The 27,714-nt window shown below is 35.9% G+C and overlaps 2 protein-coding genes across 2 annotated transcripts; both read left to right on the top strand.

Moving 5' to 3' along the window:
• The first annotated feature begins 1,983 nt into the window (after positions 1–1,983).
• Positions 1,984–2,985, top strand: LOC136418731 (uncharacterized). Its single transcript, XM_066404894.1, has one exon. It carries the CDS (start codon positions 1,984–1,986, stop codon positions 2,983–2,985), a length of 1,002 nt encoding a protein of 333 aa, XP_066260991.1.
• Positions 2,986–20,168: 17,183 nt separating this feature from the next.
• LOC136418733 (tigger transposable element-derived protein 3-like) lies at positions 20,169–22,354 on the top strand. Its single transcript, XM_066404897.1, has one exon. It carries the CDS (start codon positions 20,905–20,907, stop codon positions 21,442–21,444), a length of 540 nt encoding a protein of 179 aa, XP_066260994.1. The 5' UTR covers positions 20,169–20,904; the 3' UTR covers positions 21,445–22,354.
• The last annotated feature ends 5,360 nt before the right edge of the window (positions 22,355–27,714 follow it).

The following is a 27,714-nucleotide window of genomic DNA, read 5'->3' as shown; positions in this document are numbered from 1 at the left end:
ATGGCCCTTATTAGAGCAAACCGCAGTACGAAGCGCGAGATAAAACAATCCGCGAAAAAGGTCCAGTCGTTTACGGACAAATTGTACCATGAGGAAAAACTCTTCCTGCAACAGGCGGAAAAATTCTGTCAACCGGAAAAATTGGTTTCGGTCACGACGATCGGAACTCAAACGGTCGGGATAGCTAATCCCAAAGCGCGGGTAATTAGCGTCCAAACGGGCGAAGAGTCGACGGTCGAAGTTTTCCCGTCAGAAATCAGTTTCCAAGCGTAGATACCAGTTGCGGAAAAACTATGGTCGAACACGATTTTTACAAATACCGCGGTCGTGGTGGGAATTCCTCTGGAGGACAGTCTCCCGGAGGAACCTAAGGTTGTGTTTGTCGAACACGACGATCGGGAAATGGCTGAAAGCATTCAAGCCCAGTTCAGGAGTCGTTATCCTGAAATTAAAGACCTGGAGGACTTCGACGTTCTCGAGCAGGTCGTAAAAATCAATTCCAAGAAAGTGGCGAAATCCTCAGGACAGGGGATTATCAAAGTAAATGTTCCTTCCGGAGAGAAGGAAATATTTGCCAAGCTCAAATCTGAGTTTGGTCAGGAAAAACGACTTGCCCTTCATCACGTGAAGGGCTTGTCCCTAATGAAGTTCCGGAAAATGGCTCAGTTCATTTTCCATGAGGGCCCTAAAATTAGGATTTTTACGACCCGCTCAAAAACGTCGGAGGGAAAACAAACTCCTCAAATAAGAAAAAAAAATTTCGCGACGTATGCAATTGTTGTGAACAAACAAAAAGAAAACGCGGGGAGACCATTAAGAAAATTAGCTCATCCCTGGACGGTGATGAAAAGAGGAATCGGATCAAAACTATTAAGTCTAACAAGCAAGGAAATCTCGTGATTACCCTCGAAAAAGGCGAAAAAGCTCTTGAAGCAATTGGCAGGGACATCGAAAAGTCCCTCGGGAAAGACAGCGTGCGGCATCTCAAGGAGAGGCAAAAAAAGACCGCGATCTTTATTCGCGAAATAGACGCCGCGGCCTCCAAACAGGACGTCTTCAGAGCATTGAAAGCCGAGATCCCGGATCTCAAGGAGACGGAAGTCCCGATCGGGGAAATGCGCCCGTACGCGAAATCCGAGCAAGCCGTGACCGTGCGACTTACAGAAAAACTCGCGGAAAAGGTCCTGAGGAAATCATTACACGTGGGCCTCGTTAGGTGCAAGTTCGAACGGCACCTAGAAGTTGAACGGTGCGCGAAATGCTGGGCGTATGATCACGCGACGTCAAATTGCAACGGTCATGATCGCAGGAAATGTTGTTTCCGGTGCGGAAAACCGGACCATCGGAGCAAGAACTGTCCCCAAGAAGAAGAGGATTGCGTTTGCGTCCTCTGTAAGAAAAAGGTGCACCGTCCGGGAAGCAACATATGCTCGAAATTCCGCGACATCCTCAATTACGCGAGGTCGGCTAGAAGATTGGAACAGCAGTGCCATGACCTCTTGCGGCAACGCGAAGCACCCGAGGAACAAAACGCGACGATCACGGAAAATCATCAATAAGCGGTTTTAATTTTTATACTATTTAAATGCTCGCACAAAACAAAAAAAGCGGCTTTCCTACCCTTTTTTAAGCAAACAACTTAATTTAATTACAGTTCCGTTAATCAAACAAGTAATTTCCATTATTGAAAATAAAATTTAAAACAAAAATCCTACAGATTAATGCCGATCGTTCGATTAAAACACATGACATGACCTTCCTAGAAGCAGCTAAGCGAAATGTCGATTTAATTGTGGCCAGCAAGCCAAAAGAAAAATTAATTCAAAACAATCCAAAATGGATTGCTTATAACTTAGGAATCGTAGCCATTTTGGTGAGAACCAATATTGTGAGATTCTCAAAAGTGATTCGTGGGGACGGTTTTATTGTACTATTCGGAGAAGAATATACAATTATTGCCGATTACATTTCGCCTAACTGCACATGGAGTGGTTCGATCAATACCTGACCGACTTGCAACAAGGGGTTGCCAGCAGACACGGTGAATTAGTCCTATTAGATGATTTCAATGCCAAATCTCCGGATAGGGGTGCGATGGTGGAAGACGCTAAGGGTGGGGCGTTGTCCCAGTTAGCAGGGGCTCTAGAAATGGTGTCCCTCAACACGGGAGAACCCACGTTCGTTAGAAGGGAGCAACAATCGTGCATCGACGTCACGTTTGTTAGCGAAGGCCTAGTTAACCATGTTACAGATTGGCAAGTGTTAGAAAATGAGCCGTGTTCGCCGCATAAGCACATCTGCTTTGAAATTGGCAGCACATCGGTGCGGAAAACTCAACTACTCAGTTGTGTAAAGCTGGAAAAGCAGAAGTTCATTGAATCATTCGGAAATATCCTAGTACGTCACCCAGAGGTGAATAGCGGAAAGAAAATTTCGAAATTCATAAAAAAAGTTTTTCGAGCGGCGTGCGACGAAAATCGCAACGAAGCGACGGGCAGCTGGAACCCGTACTGGTGGACAGAGCAAATCGAGCAGATGAGAAAAAAATGCATTAAAGCCAGACGACGTGCGCTTCGTGCTCAAGGAAATCCGAACATTGTGGATACTGACACGGAGGCGCTGTGGCAAAAGTACAAGGACGCGAGAAAGTCCCTCCATAAGGAGATAAGTTCACGAAAAAAAGCAAGCTGGACCGAGTTGTACACGAAACTCGACGAGAATATCTGGGGTGACGGTTATAAAATTGTCATGAGGCAACTGAAACCTGGGAATCCTTTCGAGTTGACTGCAAAAAGAAAATTAGAAATCGCGGAGCATCTTTTCCCGAGAGGCCTTGGATACATATCGGCGAAGATAATGCCAGTTGCTTTTACCCCCTTCTCGCAAGAAGAACTAAGAATGGCTACTTGTAGGTTAAAGAACGCAGCAGCCCCCGGACCCGACGGTCTTAGGGCGGAAGCGGTCAAGTATACCTTCGAAGCATAGCCGGACGTATGGCTTCGAGTAGTAAATCAGACGCTGGAAAACCAGAAATTTCCGGATTCCTGGTGTTGAATGTGGAGGACCTATTGGTCGCGTTAATCTTTTGGGATGGTCGCACTGGATAATTAAACTCATTGGTTGAAAAACAAAAAGAACATATATTGAATTCCAAAGGCTATGTTATAACTGAAGGGTAGAAAAACAAAGGGGGGTATCTAAATGACTAAGTATATGTAAAAAAGTTATCAATGCGAATCATGAATGTCTCTCGCTCTCCCTTTTAAGAACGCCGCGTTTAAGATTGAGTGTCAGCAGTTTTTTTAGTTCTCGCGTACGAGGACGCTTCGAAAACTGCACATCCCGCCCACCTTGAAAGGTGCTCTTTCAACGCACTACCAAAAAAAAAATCCTCAATCCACTGTTGGAGGCAGAAGACTCAATTTGGTGACTGCGCGCTTAAACACCCCGGTTTTTGTCCTTACACTTGCTACGCGGATGATGTTGTCTTTCCCAGGATGGACCTCAATGACTCTCCCCAAAATCCATTGTTGAGGAGGGACGTTTTCTTCACGCAGCAACACCAGTGAGCCAATTATGAGGGATGGACCGCTATCACTTCTCCATTTGGCTCTAGCTTGAAGGGAAGTCAAATATTCCAGTGACCATCTCCGCCAAAAGTGTTGAGTCAATTGCTGGAGACGCTGATATAGGTTGAGACGGTTTTTTGGGCATTCAAAAAAGTCCCTTTGTGGTATTGCTGACAGCGTGTCACCAATGAGGAAATGGCTGGGTGTCAGGGCGTGAAGGTCATTGGGGTCATTGGATAAGGGTGTCAGGGGTCTCGAATTTAGAATTGCCTCTATCTGACATAAAACGGTAGAAAGAGATTCGAAGGTCAAATAGGCTTCTCTTAGAATTCTAGTTAAATGAAATTTTGTAGATTTAACAGCAGCCTCTCATAGCCCACCGAAAGAAGGTGAACGAGGAGGAATGAAATGCCAGTTGATGTCATTGTGTAACAGAAAGGATGAGACTTTCGGACTCTTTAAGAATTCTTGAACGGAACGAAATATTTTGTTCAGCTCTTGATTGGCTCCGACAAAATTTTTAGCGTTGTCAGTATAAATATCCTTACACAGGCCCCTTCTAGCAACAAACCGTCTTAAGGCGCTTAAAAAGGAGTTGGTACTTAAGTCGCTAACCAACTCGATGTGGATTGCACGTGTAACAAAGCAAATGAAAATGCAAATATAAGTCTTAACCATCTTACGAGTTCTTAAGCTGCCGTCCTTTACCATTATGGGACCGGCGAAATCGCAACCTACAGTCAAAAACGGCCTTTGGGGTATTAATCTAGATTGGGGTAGATCGCCCATCATGAGCGTGCTGAAAATAGGTTTGAGCTTGCGGCAGATAATACATTGATCAATCACACGTTTGACCGCATTTTTTCCGTGAATTATCCAGTGTTTGTTTCTAAGACTTGATAAGAGCGCTTGAGTAGCTGAGTGCAAGTTGCGTTTGTGCTCATGGGTGATTAAAAGCGTCGAGAATGTATGATTGGGTGGTAACAAAATGGGATGTTTAACGTCTGGAGTCAATAGTGAATGCCGGATTCGCCCTCCGACTCTTAATATACCTGTCTTGTCTACAAATGGGTTTAATGAAAGTATTTTACTGTCTTTCGAAATTCGGTTCTTAATGTTTAAATCAGAAATTTCCTTGGAAAATTCTGACCATTGAACCATTTTTATGATAGTGTTTAAAGAATTTTCCAATTCATTATTGGTCAGACTGCCCAGAATTCGTTTGTTCTTGTTGATTGGAGTACTATTGAAACTGAATCTTAGAATGTATGCAAAAACGTGTGCAAGTTTATACAAGGTCGAACATGATTGAAATATGCTTTGATCCCCAAAGGCGTTAGCAAAGACTAAAGGAACAGCCTTCCTTCTATCAAGTATGTTTTCCATGTCTATATGTGTTGACATGGGCCAATGCGATTTGTGCATTTTGAGAAATTCGGGTCCGTTCCACCATAGAGTGGATTCCCTTAATTGTTGTGGACTGTGTCCTCGTGAGAGAATATCAGCCGCATTGTCCCTTGAAGGCACATGTTTCCATTCAGATTTTTCTGTCAAACCATGGATCTGTGTTATTCGATTAGCAACAAAGGTATTCCAATAGTTTGGTTCTCCCGCGATCCAAGAAAGTACAACGGTTGAATCGCACCAAAGGTGTCTTTCTGTCATCTTAGCGTTAAGTTCAGTTTCCACATTATTTGCCAAATATGACAAAAGAAGTGCCCCGCAAAGTTCTAATCTCGGAAGAGAAACTGTTTTTAAGGGAGCAATTCGGAATTTTGCGCATAACAATTTTGAGTGACGTTGACCGCTAATGTCGGTGCTAACAAAGTATATGCACGCGCCGTACGCAATTTCACTGGAATCGCAAAACCCGTGTAGTTCTATTGAAACGTAGTTAGGGACGGTAACCTGCCGTGGTACCTTTATTGAATTGAGATGAGGTAATTGATTGGATAAAGTCTTCCAAAGAGAGAAGATATCTACAGGGACGGACTCATCCCACCCCACATTCGATTGCCAGAGACGTTGCATAATTATTTTTGCGCGTACTGTAACCGGACCAACTAATCCTAGTGGATCAAATATCTTAGCAATAGTGGATAGTATTTGTCTTTTAGTGATCGCCTCTTGGGTATTCGGGTAGACCGAGTAATTGAAGGTGTCGTTGTTCGGATGCCAGAACAATCCAAGTGTTTTTCGCGTTTTGTCTTCTGACAAATCCAAGCTTTCAAGTTGGCCTTGATCGCAGTCACGCAAAACTTCCGGTTTGTTTGAGTAAAATTTCCGCAATGGAAAGCAAGCATCCTTCAAAATTTTAACAATTTGATTTTTTAGTGTTATTGCATTTTCAATGGTATCAGAACCTGTTAAGAGGTCATCGACGTAAAATGAGTTCAATATAGCCTTACTGGCATTGGGGTATCTTTCCGAATTCTCGATTGCAGCTTGATTCAAAGAACGCGTTGCTAGAAATGATGCAGAAGCCGTACCGTAAGTTACTGTATTCAATGTATAATGTTTAATCTCGTCTTCGGAATTCGAGCGCCAAACGATGCGCTGAAGATTCCTGTCAATTCTTCGAAGTTGTACCTGACGGTACATTTTTTCGATGTCCCCGTAAGCACCACATTATGACATCGAAAATTTAGAATAATTGTGAGCAAATCTGGTTGGACTATAGGCCCAGTCATTAAAATATCATTTAGGGATACCCCGCTGTCGCTTTTCGCTGATGCATCAAATACAACGCGCAATTTCGTGGTGGTGCTATCAGTTTTAAAAACGCCATGATGTGGCAAATAGTAGGTTCCTTCAATTTCAATATCGGAATTATTTATTGGCATCATGTGTCCTAATCTTATATATTCAAGCATAAAATTACAATAATCACGTTTCAAGTTTTCATCTCGCCGAAATCGCCTCTCTAAACTGTAAAAACGTTTCATGGCTAAGTTTTTCGAATCGCCTAATTCAGCTGCGTCTGAAATCAGTGGTAATCGGACTTCAAAGCGCCCGCTTGATAAGCGCGTACAGTTATCAACGAAATGTTTCTCACACGCAACATCTCTAGGCAATTCGTCTTTAGGCCTAGTTGCGTTTTCTAAGAGCCAGAATTTTTCCATTTGTTTATGCAAGTCGCTATTTGTTATCGACAGATTACAGATGGTTGTATTTTCTTCCGCCTGTTGAAAATTGCTTGATAATAATGAACCGATTAGGATCCAGCCTAATTTGGTTTTGTGTAAGATTGGCTTATTTTTTCCTAATTTAATTTGCCCCACACATAAGATGTCAAAGAAAACATTTACCCCTAATAAAATGTTAACAGGACGTGAGACATTGAAGTTTTTGTCTGCAAGTTGTATTTTATGTGGCACGTCAATTTGAGAGAGATCAAAGGTGACTTGCGGCAGATTTTCAGTTATTTTGTCTACGATTAAAAACAGCTCCCTTGACTTGTATTTGCCATTGGTGGCAGTAAACTCCGCATCGAGTTTACTTGAAATGTTACTGAATGAGTTGTTTATTCCTGCCACAGGAATAATGAATTTTTGTCTTTTTAAATTGAGTCTTTTGGCAAATGAATTTGTCATGAAATTGCCTTGTGATGCGCTGTCTAGAATTGCTCTAGCCTCTACCAAATTACCCTGATAATCCTGTAATTCTATCATGGCAGTAGCTAAAAGTATTTGTTTGTTTTTTGGATTTAAGCAATGCATATTTACAAATGGTAAAGTATTCGCTTCTTCCGTGTTTTGGGTGTAATGTGTAGGATTGTTTGCTTGTGAACCCTGTATGGGGGTTGGTGTGTAAGTTGATTGCGTTTGTAGTGCGTTGGTGTGTGATTGTGTGACCTTCTCAAAAGGAATTTCAGTTCTTGAGTTGGATTGATTAATTCGTGTGTTATTCTGGTTATTATAGAATACATGAAGCAATGATTGGTGTTTACGACCACAGTGCTTGCACCCAGCCGAATTGCAAGCGCTTTTATCATGAAATGATCGCACACAGTTATGGCATAATTTGTGTTTTTTAACTTCTGTATGGAGGTCAGTTACAGACATGTTTTTTATTTTTTCGCAATGAAAGTTTAAATGATTTTTATGACAAAATGCGCAACTAATTTTTCCTGTGGTTAGATGCGCTAGGACTTTGTTGTGTGAAATTTTATCGCCTTTATTTTTGGTTTCTAGCGTTTCTAGAAAGTTGCACCGTTTGGTTAAGAACCCAGTCATTTGCTTAATTGTAGGAAAGTCAATGTTTTCCTTGTTCAAAAATTCTTCCCATTCTCTTTTAGTAGAGGGGTCAAGTTTAGAAAATAATATATATACGAGAAGAGTGTCCCATGTGTCCACAGGTTGACCTAAAACTTCTAAAGCCCTTAAATTTTTTACAAAGCTTTCAAGTAAGTTACGAAGTTGGTGGTGTGATTCATTTTTTACTGAGAAAGCTTCAAATATGTGTTTTATGTGACTATGAACAATCATTTTTTTATTTTGGTACCTGTCTTTCAGCATGCCCCAGGCTACAATATAATTTGAGTTAGAAATTTCAAGGGATTGTATTAATTGTGACGGTTCGCCCTTTAAACATGATTTTAAGTACCAAAACCTTTGCACGTCATTGAGTTGCGAATTTAAATGTATTAGAGAGTTGAAAATGTCGTAAAATGTCATCCATTGACTGTAGGTGCCGTGAAATTCTGGTAGACTGATGGGTGGTAGTTTAACAGGCCCTTGCAAATCTATAATATTTGCACTCGCAATTAAACCGCTACTTGAATGTTGAATTGGATTACTGTTTTGTGCCTTAAGATGGTCTGTTAGTAATTTTTTGGCCCGCCCAGTGGCGCCGTAGTATCTGTTTTCAAAATCTGACCTTTCATCCTCTTGAAAGCCACCTCCAGTTAAGAATTCAATATCAGTTTGTACATCATTGAATGCTTCTAAGCAAAAAGTAGTTTTGTCTAATCGGACACTCAGTTCATCATAATTCCCAGAGGAACAATTGAAATTGTCTAGGTACGTAATAAGTCTGGTTATTTGTGATTTGAATTGTCCCCTTTTTAATTTTAGTTTAGTTAAGCTATCGTTTATTGATTGAGAATTTTCGCTAGCGGAAGCGGCATCCTTTTTACTGGTCATTTTCAACCTCTAATTTAGTATTGAATGTCAGATCGATGCAAATTGGAGAAACTGGGAAATGGAAAATTAGATGGTGACTTACCGATGTGTGGCTGTGTTGCACTACACTATACAGTTTCACCACAAAGTTTCACTGAGTTAATTTTTCACTGATTGACCATCCGGCTCGAAGGACCATGTGTTGAATGTGGAGGACCTATTGGTCGCGTTAACTTTTTGGGATGGTCGCACTGGATAATTAAACTCACTTGTTGGAAAACAGAAAAGAATATGTATTGAATTCCAAAGGCTATGTTGTAACTGAAGGGTAGAAAAACAAAGGGGGTATATCTTACGGACTAGGGATATGTAGAAAAGTATCAATGCGAATAATCAGGTCTCTCGCTCTCCTTTTTAAGAACGCCGCGTTTAAGATTGAGTGTCAGCAGTTTTTTAATTCTCACGTACGAGGACGCTTCGAAAACTACACACAAATGTTGATGAAACACTTGGAGACTCAGGATAATACTAACATCAAAAGTGTTACTATTTTAGATGCTATAAATTTATTAAACCTAGCGTAGGATGAAGTTTCTACGCAAACTATCAGTAATTGTTTTCGGCATTCTGGCTTATCAAAAACAATATTTTCTAATATGGAATTTGATTCAGAGGATGATATTCCACTGGCTCAATTAATAAGAGAAAACAGATTTATGAACTCAGTGAATTTTGATAATTTTGTAAATGTTGATAACAATGTTGTTGTAAGAGAACAATTAGCTGATACAGACTTAGTAAATCAAGAACTTCAAGAAGAACCAACCGAAGGTATTGAAGATGATGATACTGAAGGAGAAACTGTTGTTACTACAAAAGAGGCTCTTAATTGTGTACACACTTTACAACAATATTTCCTTCAGCAAGAGGACAACAATGAGTTTTTTTCTAAATTATATAAAATTGAACTGCATTTGCAGAAGATTTACATTAAAAAAATCTCTATTCAAAGAAAAATAACCGATTTCCTTGAGAAATAATTATGAATAATGTAAATTTCTATATATTAAATGTTTTTATAGAGTTATCTTAATAAACATTTTTTTAATTTTTGTTCAATTAGGTATTAAAACGTATTTTTTAAAGTTATTTATGTAATTTGTTTGATTCTTATAAGATAGACACTCGGATATAATGAACTAAATCTCTCGGTCCCCTCAAGTTCATTATAAACGGATTGTACTGTACTTAATTTTCGTCAATACAAGATATATGGTTTCATACTTCTCCGGTAATTTTGTGGAATGAGCAATAGGAACCGCACCATTCTTATTGCCATTATGTAACAAAATACATTTCAAACTCCGCTTGGAACTATCTATAAAAAGTTTCCATTCATTTGGTTGGTACCTCAAGAGACCCATTTTTGACAAAAGACCACCAACATTATTACAAAATACGACACCATTTTCTGAGCAAAAAAACGGAAGCAGTTTTTTTTCTCGAGTGCGATAATATGTAATTTTAATTCCTGGAGAAAGTAAATTTCTTTCTTTGAGCCTGGATGCCAGCAGTTCGGACCTTTCTTTTGAAAGGTCGAGGCCTCTGATAAGGTCACTTAAAACATCTTGAGTAAAAAATAGAGGTTTTGACGACATAGCTTCAAAATGATCAGTGGGGTTTTACTAGAACAAGCTTGGCTAGCTTGGGATGTACTACTTTCTGTATCTGAAAGATCGGACAGGCCACGGAAACTTGGAATAGGGACGTCTTCTGAATGAGAAACAAGTCTTTTAGTAGATTCGAAATCGGGATAGGATATTTTTTTCGATTAACCCCGTGCATTTTAATTAAGCAAAAGTAACAGTCATCGTGGTGATTTTTTGGTTCCTTCCAAATCATAGACACAGCAAATTTCAGTTGATTTCTTTTACCATTCGTCCATTGCCTTAGATGTTCCCTACACATTTTGCAAACATTGTTTGAAATCTACGGTATTTGATTTTCAAGTTAAAGTAAGCAAAATACGCATTTTTCACAAATTCACATATACTTTTTCGAAACTTTTTCACTGTATATTCATCACAAATGTAACAAAAGGTATTTGAGTTGTTTAAACACGATCGATTTAACGAAGACATCCTCCTGGTTTTATTTACTAACTGTTTTAATTCGACAAACTACAAAAATCAACGAGTTAAATACAGTAGTCACTCGATTATATGAACTAATAAAAACCAGGGATGTTCATTAAACCAAATTGTTCACATAATCGAATTTTTTATTTTAAGCTGTTACATTTTAACAAAATAATGCGTAATACATTTTTGAATTATTTTTTTGACGCTAAACTCTTATGTAGGGCCTTATCTCTACATTTTTTTAACACTAATAAATCATTTATTTCGAAAATATTTGCTACGCTCCATGCAATTACTTTATTAAACGCATCTACAGCCTCTGAAGCACTAATTTGGATTTTTTTTCGCGCACCATCATCATCGCCTTCATCTATCAGCGAAACCGCATCATCACTTGTGTCACTTGTATCTTGCTCATTAATATCATCTTTATTCTAATTTTGAATATCATCCATTGAAAGAGAAACCTGAAATATAAACTAAATATGCAACTAGGCTGCAAGAAAAAATGATCATATAAGATCCATTTTTTTAGTTTACCTGACTGTTAATTTCAGTAAGCAAATTTTTAACTTCTTCAATTGTTTCCTCTGATTTGTTTTTATATCTTTCTTTGAGAAGACTAAGAGGAACATCATTTTCCGAATCCGAATCATCGTCATGTTCACGAAAATTTAAAATATTTCTCCAACATTTTCTTATTGTCTCAGCCTCAATTCTATTCCAAGCTATAGAAAGACTTATTATAGCATCTTTGATTGTTAACTCTTTCAAAACTTTTGATATGTCTTCACATTTAGAGGATACTATAGTTGACAGTAAGCTTGATCTATAGTACAGTTTTGTAAGGCGGATGACATTCTGATCCATTGGTTGAATCAAGGGGGTTACATCTGGTGGCGTATATTTTACAAAAATATTTCCATCTTTAGAACATAATTTTTCAGCAATCGGATGACTAGGAGCATTGTCTAACAAAAGTATGGCTCGTAAAGGTAATTTGTTTTCATTTAAATACTTTTCAACCTAAAAAATCGTGCATGCAAAGGTGTAAGATAAAATACATATTCTATACACATATGTTATCTTTTTAGCTTACTTGAGGAACAAAACATTTATGAAACCAGTTCTCAAATATTGTACAAGTCATCCAGCCCTTTTTAGAGTAATCATAATCTACTGGCAACGAAAAATTTGTAAAACATCGTGGACGTTTTGCTTTCCCTATTACAAGGGGTTTAATTTTATGATCTCCTGTAGCGTTTGTAGAGGCAAGAAAAGTAAGTCTAACTTTTTCACTTTTTCTCCCAGGAGCAGTTTTTTCATCTCTCCTTACTAACGTTTTTTCGGGAAGCAACTTCCAAAAGAGACCAGCCTCATCTGCATTATAGATTTGTGCATCTGTAAGATTAAGTCTGGCTATAAGTGAACGAAGATTTTCTTGAAGTGGAGGTACAAGTTCAGGATTCGTTGATAGTTTTTCACCGGATATTTTCAAAAATCTAATGCCAAATCTACGTTTAAACTTTTGCAACCAGCCATCACTTGCATTAAAGTGTTCTTTTTATTTTAAAATCCCATGTAATGATTTTGCCTTGATCTTTAATAGCTCACTTGTTACCTGAAGGTTTCTGGATCTCTGTTTACAAAACTATTCATATAATTTTTTTTCCATTCTAGGCATTTCTCCAGTTTTTAAAGTTTTTTTTTTACTCAAACTATAGCACTCGGATGAAGTATTCAAAATATTAATTCGATTCTTTTTTATAAGACAAACAGTGGATTTTGCAATACCATACTTTTTTGCGAGATTTGTGACATCTTCACCGCTTTCCAACTTCTTTATAATATCACTTTTGTCTGATAATGTCAATACTTTGCGCTTCATATTTTGACGACAGAAAGCAACTCGGCGGATCAAATAAGCCTGTTATATTCTATAGCTTGCTGTGGAAACTACTATTAGTGCATACAGGGTGGCCCATCGAAAACAGTCCAGCAAACTTTACTGCTTTGTATGTGAAAATTTAAAAAAAGCCTCGGACCCGTATACTTTTGTTTTCAGGGGGACAAATTTCCACATTAATTCTATAACTGTAACTTCAACCCCTTAGCAGGGGCGGCATTCACCCTTATTTTTTCAAATGGAAAGGGGTATGTTGTGATACATCTTTTGAAAGGGCATTAAATTGTCTTTCAAATGGCGTTTCGTTTTTTACATTTGAGCTACGCGTCGCCAAGAAATGGAATTTTAAACATTTTACTGGACTTCTTATTTACAAATAAATTTGTGAGTAAAAATTTTTTGTAAACTAACAAATATCGGTGGACAATTCGATTTTATCTTCAGTAAAGTAGTTGATGTGGGTAGTTCGTTGTTGCTGTGCTATTCTTTTCTTTCGGTTCGATAAAAATGGTTTATTCTGTTGCGGAGAGAGTGGAAATTATTGAATTGTATTTTATAAACAATCAATGCGCAAGAGTAACGGCAATTTTGTTTAATGAGAGGCATGTAGACAGACACATACATCATGGTTACATCCAACAATTAATAACAAAATTCCGGCAAACTGGTTCAGTGACAAATATAATAAAAAACGGAACATTGAAAATCCGATGAGAAATGAGGCAGTACAAGTAGCTGTTCTGGGCCAAGTTAGTATGGACCCTACATTAAGTACCAGAAAACTTTCTGATGTAACGGGAATTTCGAGGACCACTGTACAAAAAATTCTGAAACATAATAAATGGTACCCATATAAAATTCAACTTCTACAAGAATTGAATGAAGATGATAATGACCGCCGTTTACAATTTTGTGAAATAATGTCCGAAAAAATTATAAATAATCCCAACTACCTTTTTAATGTTTGCTTCTCAGACGAATGTACATTTTTTCTCAATGGCACAGTCAATCGACATAATTGTCGTTACTGGTCCGACACGAATGCAAGAATCTACCATGAGGTCCATACTCAACATCCTCAAAAATTAAACGTTTGGTCTGGTATTTTTGGTGATCACATAATTGGACCATTTTTCTTACCGGGAAATTTAACTGGAGATACTTACTTAGACTTGTTGGAGAATGCCGTAAACCCAGCGCTGATCGAAATTATGGAAAACGACCAACGTTGCCATGAAGAAAATCCGATATTTCAACAAAACGGAGCTCCTCCCCATTATGCAATACCTGTACGGCAGTTTCTGGATGAAATGTTTCCTGATAGATGGATTGGGAGGAGGGGTGCTATCGAATGGCCCGTGAGATCACCCGATTTATCTCCTCTTGATTTCTTTTTATGGGGACATTTGAAATCGAAAATTTATGTTACCCAGCCTGAATCATTAGAAGATTTACGGAACCGCATCACTAATGAATGTCAACAAATTACACCAGATATTCTTCAAAATGTCCGGGAACACTTTGAACAGTTGCTGTACTATTGTATGGAGGTGAACGGGGGACATTTTCAACATCTAATAAGATAACATGTAAATACTAATCAATAAAGTTAAATTAATATTTCTCGGCGACGCGTAGCTCAAATGTAAAAAACGAAACGCTATTTGAAAGACAATTTAATGCCCTTTCAAAAGATGTATCACAACATACCCCTTTCCATTTGAAAAAATAAGGGTGAATGCCGCCCCCGTTAAGGGGTTGAAGTTACAGTGATAGAATTAATGTGGAAATTTGTCCCCCTGAAAACAAAAGTATATAAGTCCGAGGCTTTTTTTTAATTTTCACATACAAAGCAGTAAAGTTTGCTGGACTGTTTTCGATGGGCCACCCTATATTTTATACCGTTATAATACATAATTAAACCTTTTCGGGGGTTTCCGAAACCTCTGCGGTGAACTACCAAAAGTTCATATAATCGAGGTTGCCGCTGTTCATTCTATAGAACCTACCATGTTAAAATTTTATTGTTCATTATATTGGATAGTTCATATAATCGAGTATTCAGATAAACGAGCGCCTACTGTAGCTACTGATAAGAGAATATTTATTTATGTAAGTTACTTTAAAACAGCACGTACTTTTTATATTTAACCATCACTGATCGTCTTGCTAGATCCTACAGTTTAAAAATACATTTAAGTTTCTCGGCACCAATTTTTTTTTGCAGATCTGTGTTATCATTATGTTAAATTTAAAAATTATGTCTTCAAATAGAGAACTCCCTTTGTAGTATATGCAGATTTTGAGTCAATTTTAGAAAAAATTCTTGCTGCGGAAAATGATAAAATTGTAGCTTATCAAGGATATAAAGCATTCAATGAAGGGCTTTATCTTAAATGTTCATATGACGACTTCATATTATACTATCATAGTTATCGAGGAATGAATTGTATAAATTGGTTTTCAAAAAAATTACAAGTTCTTGAACATTTAGTTCAGTTTCAAATGAAAAATACATATTAAACCTATAACGAAAATTATTGATCGCAGTACTGCTAGGATATGTCACATTTGTGAAACATTTTTTTGACCTGATGACATTATCGTAGTTGACCATGATCATTTTACCGGTGGAATAAGAGACTTTAACCATCAAAGATATAACATAAAGTTTCAAAAACAATATACCGTTCCAATTTTTTTCCATAATTCATCCGAATACGATTCCCACTTTCTAATAAAAAAAACTTGGAGAAGAAAAAAGAATTACATTATTATCGTTAAATAAAGAGAAATACATTTCGTTTACTATACATAGCTCTTAAACTAAAATAAAATTTAGGTTTGTAGACTCATTTAGATTTTTTAATACGTACGTCTCTCTATGAACTTTTATCGACATTAAATATGTCTGATTTAAAAATACTCTAAAAGGAATTTTACACTCTTACTACAGAACAGTTTGCTCTGCTAACAAGGAAGGGCGTTTTCCCTTATGATTATCTAAATGAAGTTGAAAAACTGAATAAAACGATTCCCTCTAAAGATAGTTTTTATTTATAGTCTACTACAAAAAAAACACATTAGTGATGAGGATTATGAACATGCCAAAAATGTATGGAATTTATCAATATTCAAAATTTAGGACAATATTCTGATTTATATTTAAAAATTAATGTTCTTTTACTTGCCGATGTTTTCGAACAGTTTAAAGAAAATTGTTACAAGATCTATGGCTTAGATCCTGCTTGGTATTATACTTTACCTGATTATGTTTAGGACTACAGTTACTCACAAAATTGACCGTACATAATGCGAATATTCATAATTTTGTGAAATATACACACTCCTATAATTTTTTTTTCAAAACCTATATTTGTGCAATTATGTAAGTATAGCATATGATGTTTTACAAAAAAATTTTAAAAAAACACTGTCAATCTAAAAATACTAAATAACAAACAATAATACACTTACAATGTAGGCACAAAATTAACCATACAAATTATATGACCATTTACACGTTAAGATAATAACACATGTCTCGGTGATAATAAACAATAATAATAACACGAGCCCAAATCTGCATCTTCAGCTACTTTTTATTATAAAAAGCCATACAATTAGCATAACGGGGTCATTCTGGTACCTGCTTCTGATAAGTGTAATTAAAGTGAATATTCCTGTGTAACAAATAAAGTTTGAATATTTTACTTTTTGTATTTGTTTTTAAAAAGCTAAGTCTTAAGGGACTTAACGTAACTTACACGATATTTTTCATCTATAGCTTGGCTGTAAATATTTATCAAAACAACTTTTTTTGCAAAATCTTTCAAGACTAGGAAGTCTTCTTTAAACAAATTCAGCTGGGTGAGTTATTGTGTTAATGTGACAGAAATGGCAAACAAAAGAGTGCAAACCGATATCGCGACGCGTAAATTAATATTAAAATTCTATGCCACAGGGAAAACAATGCGTGAAATAGGAAACCTAACAGGAAGGACACATTCCACAGTACAGTGGATAATAAACAAATACCGTTATCAAGGATTGGTACAAGACAAGCCTGGAAGAGGATGAAAAAAGTTGCTTTCCCATCAGGATGAACGATTCATTGTACGAGAACTAAAGATTAACCCAAAGAAAAGCGTGCCTAAATTAACTAAAGAACTATCCCAGAGAATCAGCAAATCTGTTTCAACTGAAACTGTAAGAAGGGTTCTCAGAGAAAGTGGATTTAATGGCAGAATAGCACGTAAGAAACCTTTCATATCGAAAATTAATAGACAAAAACGGCTTGATTTTGCAAAAAAATACCTAGAGAAGCCTCTAGAGTTTTGGAATACCGTCATTTTCACAGATTAAACGAAAATAAATTTATTTGGATCGGATGGAAGACAAATCGTATGGAAGAAACGAAATACACAACTGCAAGAAAAGAATATTGTGAAAACAGTGAAACATGGAGGAGGATCATTAATGTTATAGGGTGCTATGGGAGCGAATGGTACCGGTAACCTACATCAAATTACTGGAATAATGGACAAAAATATGTATCTCGATATTTTAAAAGCCAATTTGCAACCATCCGCTGAAAAATTGAACATGCCCAGAGTTTTTTATTTCCAGCAAGACAATGACCCCAAGCATACTGCCGGCATTGTCAAGCTTTGGTTAATACATAATGTACCACGATTATTAAATCCTCCACCGCAATCGCCAGATCTCAATCCAATCGAGAATTTGTGGCAAATTTTAAAAAATGAAGTGCAAAATTGCAACTGTAGTAGCTTAGAAGAATTTAGAAAAGTAGTCTTTAATGCATGGGAAAACATTTCTTCGGATGTGACCAGAAAGTTGGTAGAATCCATGCCGCGTCGCTTGAAAGCAGTAATTGAGGCGAAGGGGGGTGCCACCAAGTATTAATAACTAGTAATAGTTTTGTTTTTTTTTCAAATTTGTGCCAATAATTTAATATTTAATATACACATTTACTTTTGTACGGTTAATTTTGTGTCTACATTTTGCGTTATTGTTGTTTATCTATTTAAAATTTTTGAATTTACACTATTTTTGTTAAATTTTCGTAGCGTATTATATATGTTATACTCGTTTGCAATAAACATTGGTTTTTAAAAAACATCAAAATGTCTAGGGATATTTATTTTTTACAAATTTCTGAATTTGCGACTTATGTACGGTCAATTTTGTGAGTAACTGTATATGCTACATGGAATGTACACGGAACGTCAGCTTCAAATTTTTAACGACATAGACCAAGTTATGTTCATAGAAAATGGTTTAATAGGGGGCATTTCCATGTATTCAAATCGTTATTCTGAAGCCAACAATAAATACAGTATGTAACATTTCTATTCGTACACCTGCATTTTTAATGTAAAAGACTCTCTAAATGCTTGTAAATTTATTTTTAGCAATATTTATTTCATTATGTGATCAATAAATATGTTGTGAACAATTATATAATGTTCATGAATTTTTATCTTCTAATCTGCCATAAATGATTAATTAAATTTACAAAAATGTCGTATTTACTACGTGTAACACTTCTGTTCGTACAGTTGATTAGAAAGGGAGTTAAATGTTAGTAAACAGTTTTTTTTTAAGAATTCCTTTGGATATATTCACGATGAATAAAAATGCACTTACATATGTATCTGATGTTTCTTTTATTAGTCATTTGGAAAATGTCGAAACGAGTGCAGTTAAGTACAGATTTAAAAAATTCTATCATAAATATGGCTTTAAGAGGCTATAGTTTAAGAAAAATTGGTGAAATGACCAACAAATCGCACTCAACAATTCAATATATTGTTAATAAATTTAAAACTCAAGAATTCATTAAAAATTTCCCCAAAAAACCGAGACAAAGGAAATTAAGCGAAAGAGAAGAAAGGATAATTATTAAAGAAATTAAGAAAAATCCTAAAATTAGTGTACCAACAATTCGTCTGATCCTTCAAGATATAACAGGAAAGCTTGTATGTCTTCAAACAATTTGTCGAGTACTGTGGAAAAACGGATATCATGGTAGAGTACCCAGGAAAAGACCCTATGTTAGTAAGGTAAACCGCCGTAAACGTCTTCTATTCGCTAAAGAGCATATAGACAAAGACGAAGGGTTTTGGGATAGTGTCATTTGGTCCGATGAAACTAAAATCAATCTTTTTGGGTCCGATGGAATCCATAGAGTGTGGAGAAAGGTCAATGAAGACAATAATCCACGTAATACACTTCCAACTGTTAAATATGGTGGTGGATCTTTAATGATTTGGGGGTGTATGTCATCAAGAGGATTTAAATCTGTTGACTTTATTGAAAATACTATGGACAAACACGGTTACAACGAAATTTTGAAAAGAAACGTCAAGCAAAGTGCCGAAAAATTAGGTATGCTCAGGGTCTATAGATTCCAACACGACAACGACCCGAAACATACGGCTCTGCTCAATAAAGAGTGGTTAATTTGGAACGTTCCAAAATTGCTTCAAACACCTCCGCAATCGGCCAACTTAAATCCCATTGAGCATTTATGGGCCATTTTGAAAAGAAAAAGAATTTAGAAAAAATCAAATTTCCTCAAAATCAGAACTGAGACAAATTGTAATGTACCTTTAGGCTACGTCTATGAATTTTCATTACTTTAGTGGTATGTCCAGGATGGCCGTATGTTGGGAACCCATTATCTTCCAATAAGGGTTACCCTTCATAAAAACTTTCACTCCTTTTCCTCGTCAAGACAAAAGTCTAAAATATCCACATTTTGCTAAAATCGCACTACAGCTGCAACACCCCCGTAAATCATCTTTTCTTACCATTATCTTGACGTTACGGGTTAAGGATTTAGAAAGTTACCATCTGTGGATTGTCTTGTTAATTGCCTAAAACCGGAGTACGCCTATGGGTACTGACCCCCAGATTTGGTACTTAAGATACCCCGAAGCTTGTAAACGACCATAACCATTTTGACCATTACGATTATAATAATATAAGTCGACGCTCCCGGAATTTTGTCACTTCCCTCATTGACTCTGGGCTCTCTCTATTGAAATGTCAGTTTAATCCCAAGATCTTTAGTTTTGTAAACGATTAAGGGTTGTGTGTGTCATAACGAGTGGAATAAAAATCTACCAAAGTGTTCCCGAGTTTTGTTTCGCGAATTCCATTACAAAATTATTCTTCAAGAATGGGAAAGAATAAGTCCAAATATATGTAAAAAATTAGCATCGTCAATGAAAAAACGATGTCAAGCGGTAATTAAAGCGAAAGGCTATTCCACAAAATATTAATTTATTTATTCAAATGAAAATTATTGTTTATTGGTGTATTTAAATTAAGGTGTACGAACAGAAGTGTTGTATGAAAAGTGAATGTTTTTGTTAAATTAACGAATTATTAATGTTATACAGTGAAAGCTCCCGTAACGGGCAGCTCTAATAAGCGACCATCTCCCTTAAACGGCCAAATTTTTTGGAACCGATTTTAGTTCTATATTTTAACACATAAGGCACATTCCCATAAGCGGGCGCTCCTATAAACGCCCGCGGGCAACATGCTTCATACCCAAAACTAAGAAAATATCTCCCATAGACGGCCACGAAGCTCCAATAGCCGGGCGAATTAGATTTTAACGTACTATTGCGTTACATGCGTTATGGGGATGCTCTTGGCTGTTGCCTGTTGTGGCCATTTCTTTATTTGACATATTTTATTTATAATGTTTACATCGAATGCAGTTGTCATTCATGTTATAATTGATTAATAGGCATTATGTCTAGCAAATAATTCTTGTTTGTTGTTCTTCGCAGTCTTGTGGTTCGCCGGTACTTCTAATACGGAATTATATTTGGTCTAGTGTGAATGATTCATGATTATAATGAAAACAGAGAAACCGATAGCAAAGGTTGCGGGCAGCGTGATTCTTGCAACCTAAGTTTTGTAGGGCATTCAATTACGATTTCTGGAAAATTAAACTTGTGTCCGAGACGAATCGACGCGTACATTTTTTAAGTTCGGTGATCAGTGATTTCCCTTGAATTTTTGAGGATTTATCGTTTAACTTTAAAACGAGTTCTTCTTTATCCTTTATGCTTTAAAGAATCGAACGTTGCGTTTATTACATAATAATATCACCGAAAAAAAGAATGTTAACACTAAAAGAAAAGATGGAAATAGTAAATGTAATTGACAAAGAAAAACTATCAACTCGGACTATAGCATCGCGATTTCACATAGGAAAGACGCAAGTTACGATGATAGCAAAAAATAAAGAGGATATCCGACGTTTGTGGCAGTCTGGTGCAAATGAACACCAAAAAAAGAGGTTTTTTAAAACTGAAGGCTGGAACATTGACAAGGCATGTTTCGAGTGGTTTATAAATGCTAGAAATCGAAGGATTCCTATATCAGGTGGGCTTGTAAAAGAAAAAGCTAAAGAAATTGCGGAAAAATTTGGCTACAAAAATTTTAGTGCATCTAATGGATGGCTTCAAAAGTGGCGCAAAAGACACAACATTAGTTTTAAATGCATTTCTGGTGAAGCAGCTGATGTAAATCAAGAGACAGTTGATGAATTTTTGGAGAAACTTCCTTCTTTGTTACGCGAATATCAATGCGAAGATATTTACAACGCCGATGAAAGCAGCCTTTTTTTCGTGCGTTCCCCGATAAAACGTTGGCCTTAAAATCTGAAAAGTGTTCAGGAGGAAAATTGGCTAAAGAAAGACTAACTGTGTTATTTTGTGCAAGCATGACTAAGCAGAAAGAAAAACTATTGGTGATTGGAAAATCGGCTCGTCCTAGAGCATTGAAAAACATAAACATTAAAGATTTGTCCGTTATGTGGAAGTCAAACAAAAAAGCTTGGATGACTCGGGACATAATGAGTGAATGGTTAATCGAGCTGGATCGAAAAATGGGCATTGAAAATGGGAAAATTTTGTTGTTTTTAGACAACGCTGCGTCACATCCTCGAGAATTACCTCTAAGAAATGTAAAAATTATTTTTTTGCCTCCCAATACAACCTGTGTTTGTTAGCCACTGGATCAAGGTGTCATTCAAAACTTCAAGTTTTATTACCGAAACCAGATTTTAAAACATATTTTATCAAACATGAATTGTGCTAATTCATTATCTGAACTTTCAAAAAAAATTAATGTTTTGGAGGCTGTATACTTCATAAAAACGGCATGGCAAAAGGTTGATACAGCAACAATAGAAAACTGTTACAGAAAAGCTGGATTCAGAAAATCGGATACGAAACTTCCCCATTTTGACCCCGAAGACGACTTGCCGTTATCTGTACTTGTGATAATGATGAGAGCTACTAAAGAGTTGAATGTTACCAATGACCAGAATCTAGAAAAGTTTATAAACATCGATCAAAACACACCGACTGAAGATGATGATTTCGAAAATCAGGTTACAGCATTCAGTCAACATAATGAAAACAACGAGACACATGACGAAATAGAGGACGTTGAAGAAGAAGAAAATAAAATAAAGTGCTACGATGAAGCTTTAAATTACATTAGAAAACCGAAAAACTTTTCTAAGGGCGACTATGTGGCTTTTGAATAGATCGAGAATTTGGAATGTCATTATCAGAAGTACCGTATAGAAGAACAGCGAAGAAAGTTTAAGCAGCCGAGTATTTTAAAATTTTTTCAAGCTGCTCCTAAATAACTTGTTTTTTTTTTAATTTGTTTTTACAATTTTACATTTTTTTGTGTTTGCATGTCCATATTACATACTATTTATTATACATATATGCTATATATCACATATTATGTATGTATTGTACATATCATACTATGTACATTTATCAATAAAAAACTAATTCCTATTTAATAAAGTTTTCCCTTAAGCGGGCACCTCCCCTAAGCGGGCATAAAAGTTGGAACCATGACTGCCCGCTTATGAGAGCTTTCACTGTATATTCTAAAAAAAAATTTTTGTGTTACATAATTGTTTAAAATAGAGTTATTGTTTACTGTGAAAAAATGAATATATTTTTTATTGAAGCGTAACACAGATATCGCCTTTTTAATTCAAGAAATGCATGTGTACGAATAGAACTGTTGTATACTGTATATTGTTATAACTTGTTCTTATAATTAATTAAGTGTATAGACCCCTTATTGTTTTTGAGATTAACTCATCTCTGTATTAACCCATTAGTGCATAACGTACGTTTAAACGGACGCGTATATTTTTCCACCGGGACTCATCTAAGACTTAACCTTCAATGTTTCGTTGCTACACGTGAAAGCCACGAGTTGTGTTTCACATTAGAAAATTATTTTTTGGAGTTTTATTTGTCCTGTGAATTGTTTAGAAACAATTTTCTTAAAAATGGATCCATCTCTGTATGTGAAACAACGCAATCGGTAAGGTTTTTTGTTGTTTATATCAAAGTGTGGAACTTTTAAAAGTTTAAATTAGTAATAGTCAATGTGATAAAGTAATGATATGTTGCCGCTACAGTTACAAATGTCCATTATTGCGATTTAGTGTAGAAATTTTTGATTTTTGGTAAACGTTCGTTATAACGGACGGGATGCGCCATAGTATAACGAGAATTTTTTTTTTGGTAAATCATAAATGCGAACATATTGCTGATCTGAATTGCCTAGATCCCAGAATGCTTAAAACTACTTGTGAGGTAAAATTCCGATTTGGACAATCAGTCCAAGAGAAGGCCGTCGTTGAGAAAGGCTGTGTGGGAAACTCGATGGAAAACTCGGATTCCAGTGACGACGAACCTTTATCAAAATATTTACGTCGAAGTAAGGCAGATAATATACAAAGTACTTTGCAAAAGAAGACACAAGTGAATCAAAAGAAGAAAATACAATTCAGTTGGAATGCCAGTAAGTCAAAATTTGACATGAGGGTCGAATGTATTCCCAAAAAACCGTCGAGCGAAGCTAAGAAATGTCAAACGCCATTGGACTATTTCCGCCTGTTTTTTCCCGAGCAATTGTTACAAGAATTTGTTGTACAAAGTAATTTATATGCTGTTCAGAAGAATCAGTCGCTCAATACGTCATTAGATAAAATTAATGTTTTTTTCGGGGGTCTTTTGATGTCAAGTTATGCAAAATACCCTAATAAAAGGATATTGTGGTCTAGTTTGCCGGACGTGCCAAAATTGCTTCAAGAAAGCATAAGACTAAACAGGTTTGAACAAATTTTGCGAAATTTTCACTTGAATGACAATTGTTGGAGTCTTAAGGGAAAAGCTTCTGACACCAGGTATTCTTTTGTACGTGGGTACCGCCACGTCAAATCAGGACGATGGTCGAGACAAAACACTACCGTAACGTCAACAAGTCTATATTTAAAAATCTGTGATAACTATTACTGTATTAGGTGCGTTAGAATCTCAAGTATGAATTTTGGAGGAAGGTCGGATTTTTGTTTATGCCTAGAGTTCCACTCTAAATCTGCCAGAAAAAGGAAGCAGGGAAAACGAGCAGAATTTGGTTTCGGCACATTTTGTTCTAGTTGACCAATCAGAACACAGATTTGGTAGGTTCCCACGAACTTAGGATTTTTAGATTGAATGAGAAAAAACAGACCTTAAAAGGTTTTTGCAATTAACATCTTAACACATGTGATTCTGCGAAGGACCAAATTACTAATAAGGACTGGTGAGTGGCGACAGAGTCACGGTGTGTTAAGTGTACTCGAGAATATTTTTACCTAATGGTTCTCACGGTCAAACCAGAGCATCCCTTAAGTTGAGCGATTTATGTATATTGGTTATCGCTTCGTTTGGGATGAGGCATAGCAGATGATTTGGACGGGTATCAAACACAATTCCCAATTGGATCAACAAGACCGCTTGTATAAACTTAGACCGCTGATAACACACTTGAACCACGCATTTCAGTATCACGGAGGACTCGAGGAAAATTTATCAATCGATGAAAACACTTTGCCAAACAGTTTATAAAATCAAAACCAATAAGATTTGGATTTAAGAATTGGGCACTATGTATCGGCTTTGGGTACTTAGTCTCTTTTGAAATGTACACTGGCAAAAATACAGGTCAAGAAAATACATTTGGTGTTGGCGGAGATATTGTAGTTAGCCTACTGAAGCAGGGAAACATTCCATCAAACAGTGGGTATGAGATATTTTTCGATAATTACTTTTCATCAAGCTCTCTCATGAATCATCTTGCTGAGGACGGTTATTGCGCCACCTCTACTATTCAAGATTCTCGAACAGGAAAATGTTCTTTGCCAGATACGAAAGTGATGAACAAAAAGAAGAGAGGTTTTTACGACTTCAGAACTGATGCTGAAAAAAAAGTTTGCCTAATTCGCTGGAAAGACAACAAAAGTGTCACTTGTATAACTAATTATGACGGAATTGATGTAGGGACCTGCACAAGATATTCACGTGAAAAAAGATGCAGAATATCGGTTACACAACTAAGATTGTTCTGGAATTATAACAGAAGAATGGGTGGCGTTGATAAAATGGACAAATCAGTCGCAACGTATCGGACTCGAATTAGGCAGAGAAAGTGGTGGTGGCCAATTTTTGTATACTTTCTTGATGTTGCAGTTTCAAACGCCTGGATTTTGTTACGCAAGCTGAAGCCAACAGATACTTTTGCTACTAATGGTCTATTACACTTTAGAAGGAGAATTGCTGTGGATTTGCTCACAACGTATGGTACTTCATCTTCTCGTGGAAAATCCATATCTACACCAAGCGAAAATGTAAGATTCGACGGTAAAAATCATCTTATTGACTATAACGAGACGGAAAGAAGATGCAGATTGTGTGGAAAGAAAGCACATTTCATTTGTATAAAGTGTGATGTTGGGCTACATCCAAAATATTGTTTCAAAACATTTCATACTAATTAACTTGTTATGCATACAGTCCATTTAAATGCACATGTTTTTTTTTTTTTAACTAATAGAAATAAAAATCAGAAATTGGCCATTTTTGATTTTTTATTACCAAATAACTAAGATCTGATCAATTTTACATCAGATCATTGCCGATTAAACTTAATGCACTAATGGGTTAAGTTAGAATAAATCATAAGTCGTAAAAGATAATCTGTTTACCATTTTGGCTTGAACATAAAATACAGAAAACGATTCACTTATCAGTTCATTTCAACATAAGTGTGAAGAAAATGATTGAGGGTTGCAAGCGTGGGAGAATGTGGAATTGTGCGTGTTAATTCTCTGAAAATAAACAGATGCACTCGGCAGTGACCCTGATGCATTCTTGGTATGATGGGACATTCGATTTCCGAAAAAGGCCGAATGAAGTCGATGAAAAAGACACGCGTGTGTTTGATTTTGAGAAAAACCTCCCTAACAAATACCTCATATTATACATTCCTAAATGCATTTACATACTACAGCTTTCTTTGAAATTAACAAATTACTCACTTTTTAAACTATTCCCTTTAAACGTAATTTACTTAGTAATAACAGTTATTATAATAGAAGATATTTCACAACTTATTAGACAAACTCCAAATGTGCACTGTTATGTAAAAAACCCATTCGCCAAATGTAATTGAAATAAAAGTCCTACTGTTAACGATATAGACAATAATAAAAGTTTGTTTATTTCTCATTACTGCACACATAAGCTGTTCTTATTAAAAAAACAATTATGAAAAAGTAACCTTTCCACAAAGAATACTTTCTTATTCGAATTTCCATAAATTGGCTTTTTTCAAACGACTCCCAAACAATAATGATAAAACGTTAAGTGTTGTTACTTTCTTATCCGTATGGAAAAAGCATAAACAATTTTTGCACTTTGCTGTGAATTTTTATATGATGTGTTAACTTAAATAAAGTCAAATCTAATACAATAAATAAACTTTTAATATTATCATTAATCATATACAAGAGTATTAAGATTTGATCCTCGCGTTATTCTTTTCTCAGGTTTCTTTAGAACTGATTATTTTCGACCTAATCTGCGATACACGAACTTCTACCATTTTTTTCTTCTAATTCCAAATATGTAATAGAATACAGGGTATTTCATTAAAAAAAACATATGTTTGAAGAGAATATTTTTTTTGCGTACCCTGTATAAATAAGAATATTTTTAAAATATACCTCACAAGGTCCTAGTATAAAGTAATAAATAAGGCCATAATCGTCCAACGAGCGATTAGTGGACAATCCTGTATGTATAAATCATACCATACTAATCAAACATAAAAAATGTAAAGTAACTTCCTCTGTTCTATCTTTCTTAATTTGTTTCGCATAAATTACCAATGCTTTTTTTAATAGAAGTAATTTTAATTTACAGTGATTGCCCCCTTGTTTCCTCTAAGAGTCTAAAAGTATTCATTCCTTTTCAAATTCATATTCTTCCTTATGTTTATTATTGAAATTATTGGATAACGCTTTCTTTCATAAGACAAAATTTATGAAAGTATCACTTCCATCAGACACATAAATTATGTTTTCGATAGATATGTTTGGTCTAGTCCCTCCAGGATTATATATACAGTGTGTCCGGCAAGTCGATACAATAATTTTAGGGGGTGATAGATTACGTGATTCTGAATCGATTTAACCAAACATACCTATATACCAAGTGTTACAGTTTTCCTGATAATTCAGTTTTTAATATTTTTTAATTTAACCGTGCTCTTTCACAATTGTTAAAGGGTAGAAGAACACCAAGCCTTTTAATCACAAAAATGTACTAAACTTTTTTTATTGTCTATAGATAGATTGTTTAAATTATTTAAAGTATAAAATCTAAAATGGCTTTGTTACCTACTTAGAACTACATAAACACGATCTTCCCAGCTTGTAATAAAGCGAAGAGTCAAATTCAAACATGGATTTAATTTAAACGCTTAGGTGTAGGTTTATTCAAATTTCTTAAAAACTTCCTTAGGCAATAGTCTTTCAGTCATGCTGAAAAGATTTTTAAGAA

Source organism: Euwallacea similis, chromosome 37 (genome assembly GCF_039881205.1).
Source record: "Euwallacea similis isolate ESF13 chromosome 37, ESF131.1, whole genome shotgun sequence".
Taxonomy (NCBI): domain Eukaryota; kingdom Metazoa; phylum Arthropoda; class Insecta; order Coleoptera; family Curculionidae; genus Euwallacea; species Euwallacea similis.
Note: the sequence above shows the minus strand (reverse complement) of the source record. Positions and strands in the feature narration are given on the sequence as shown.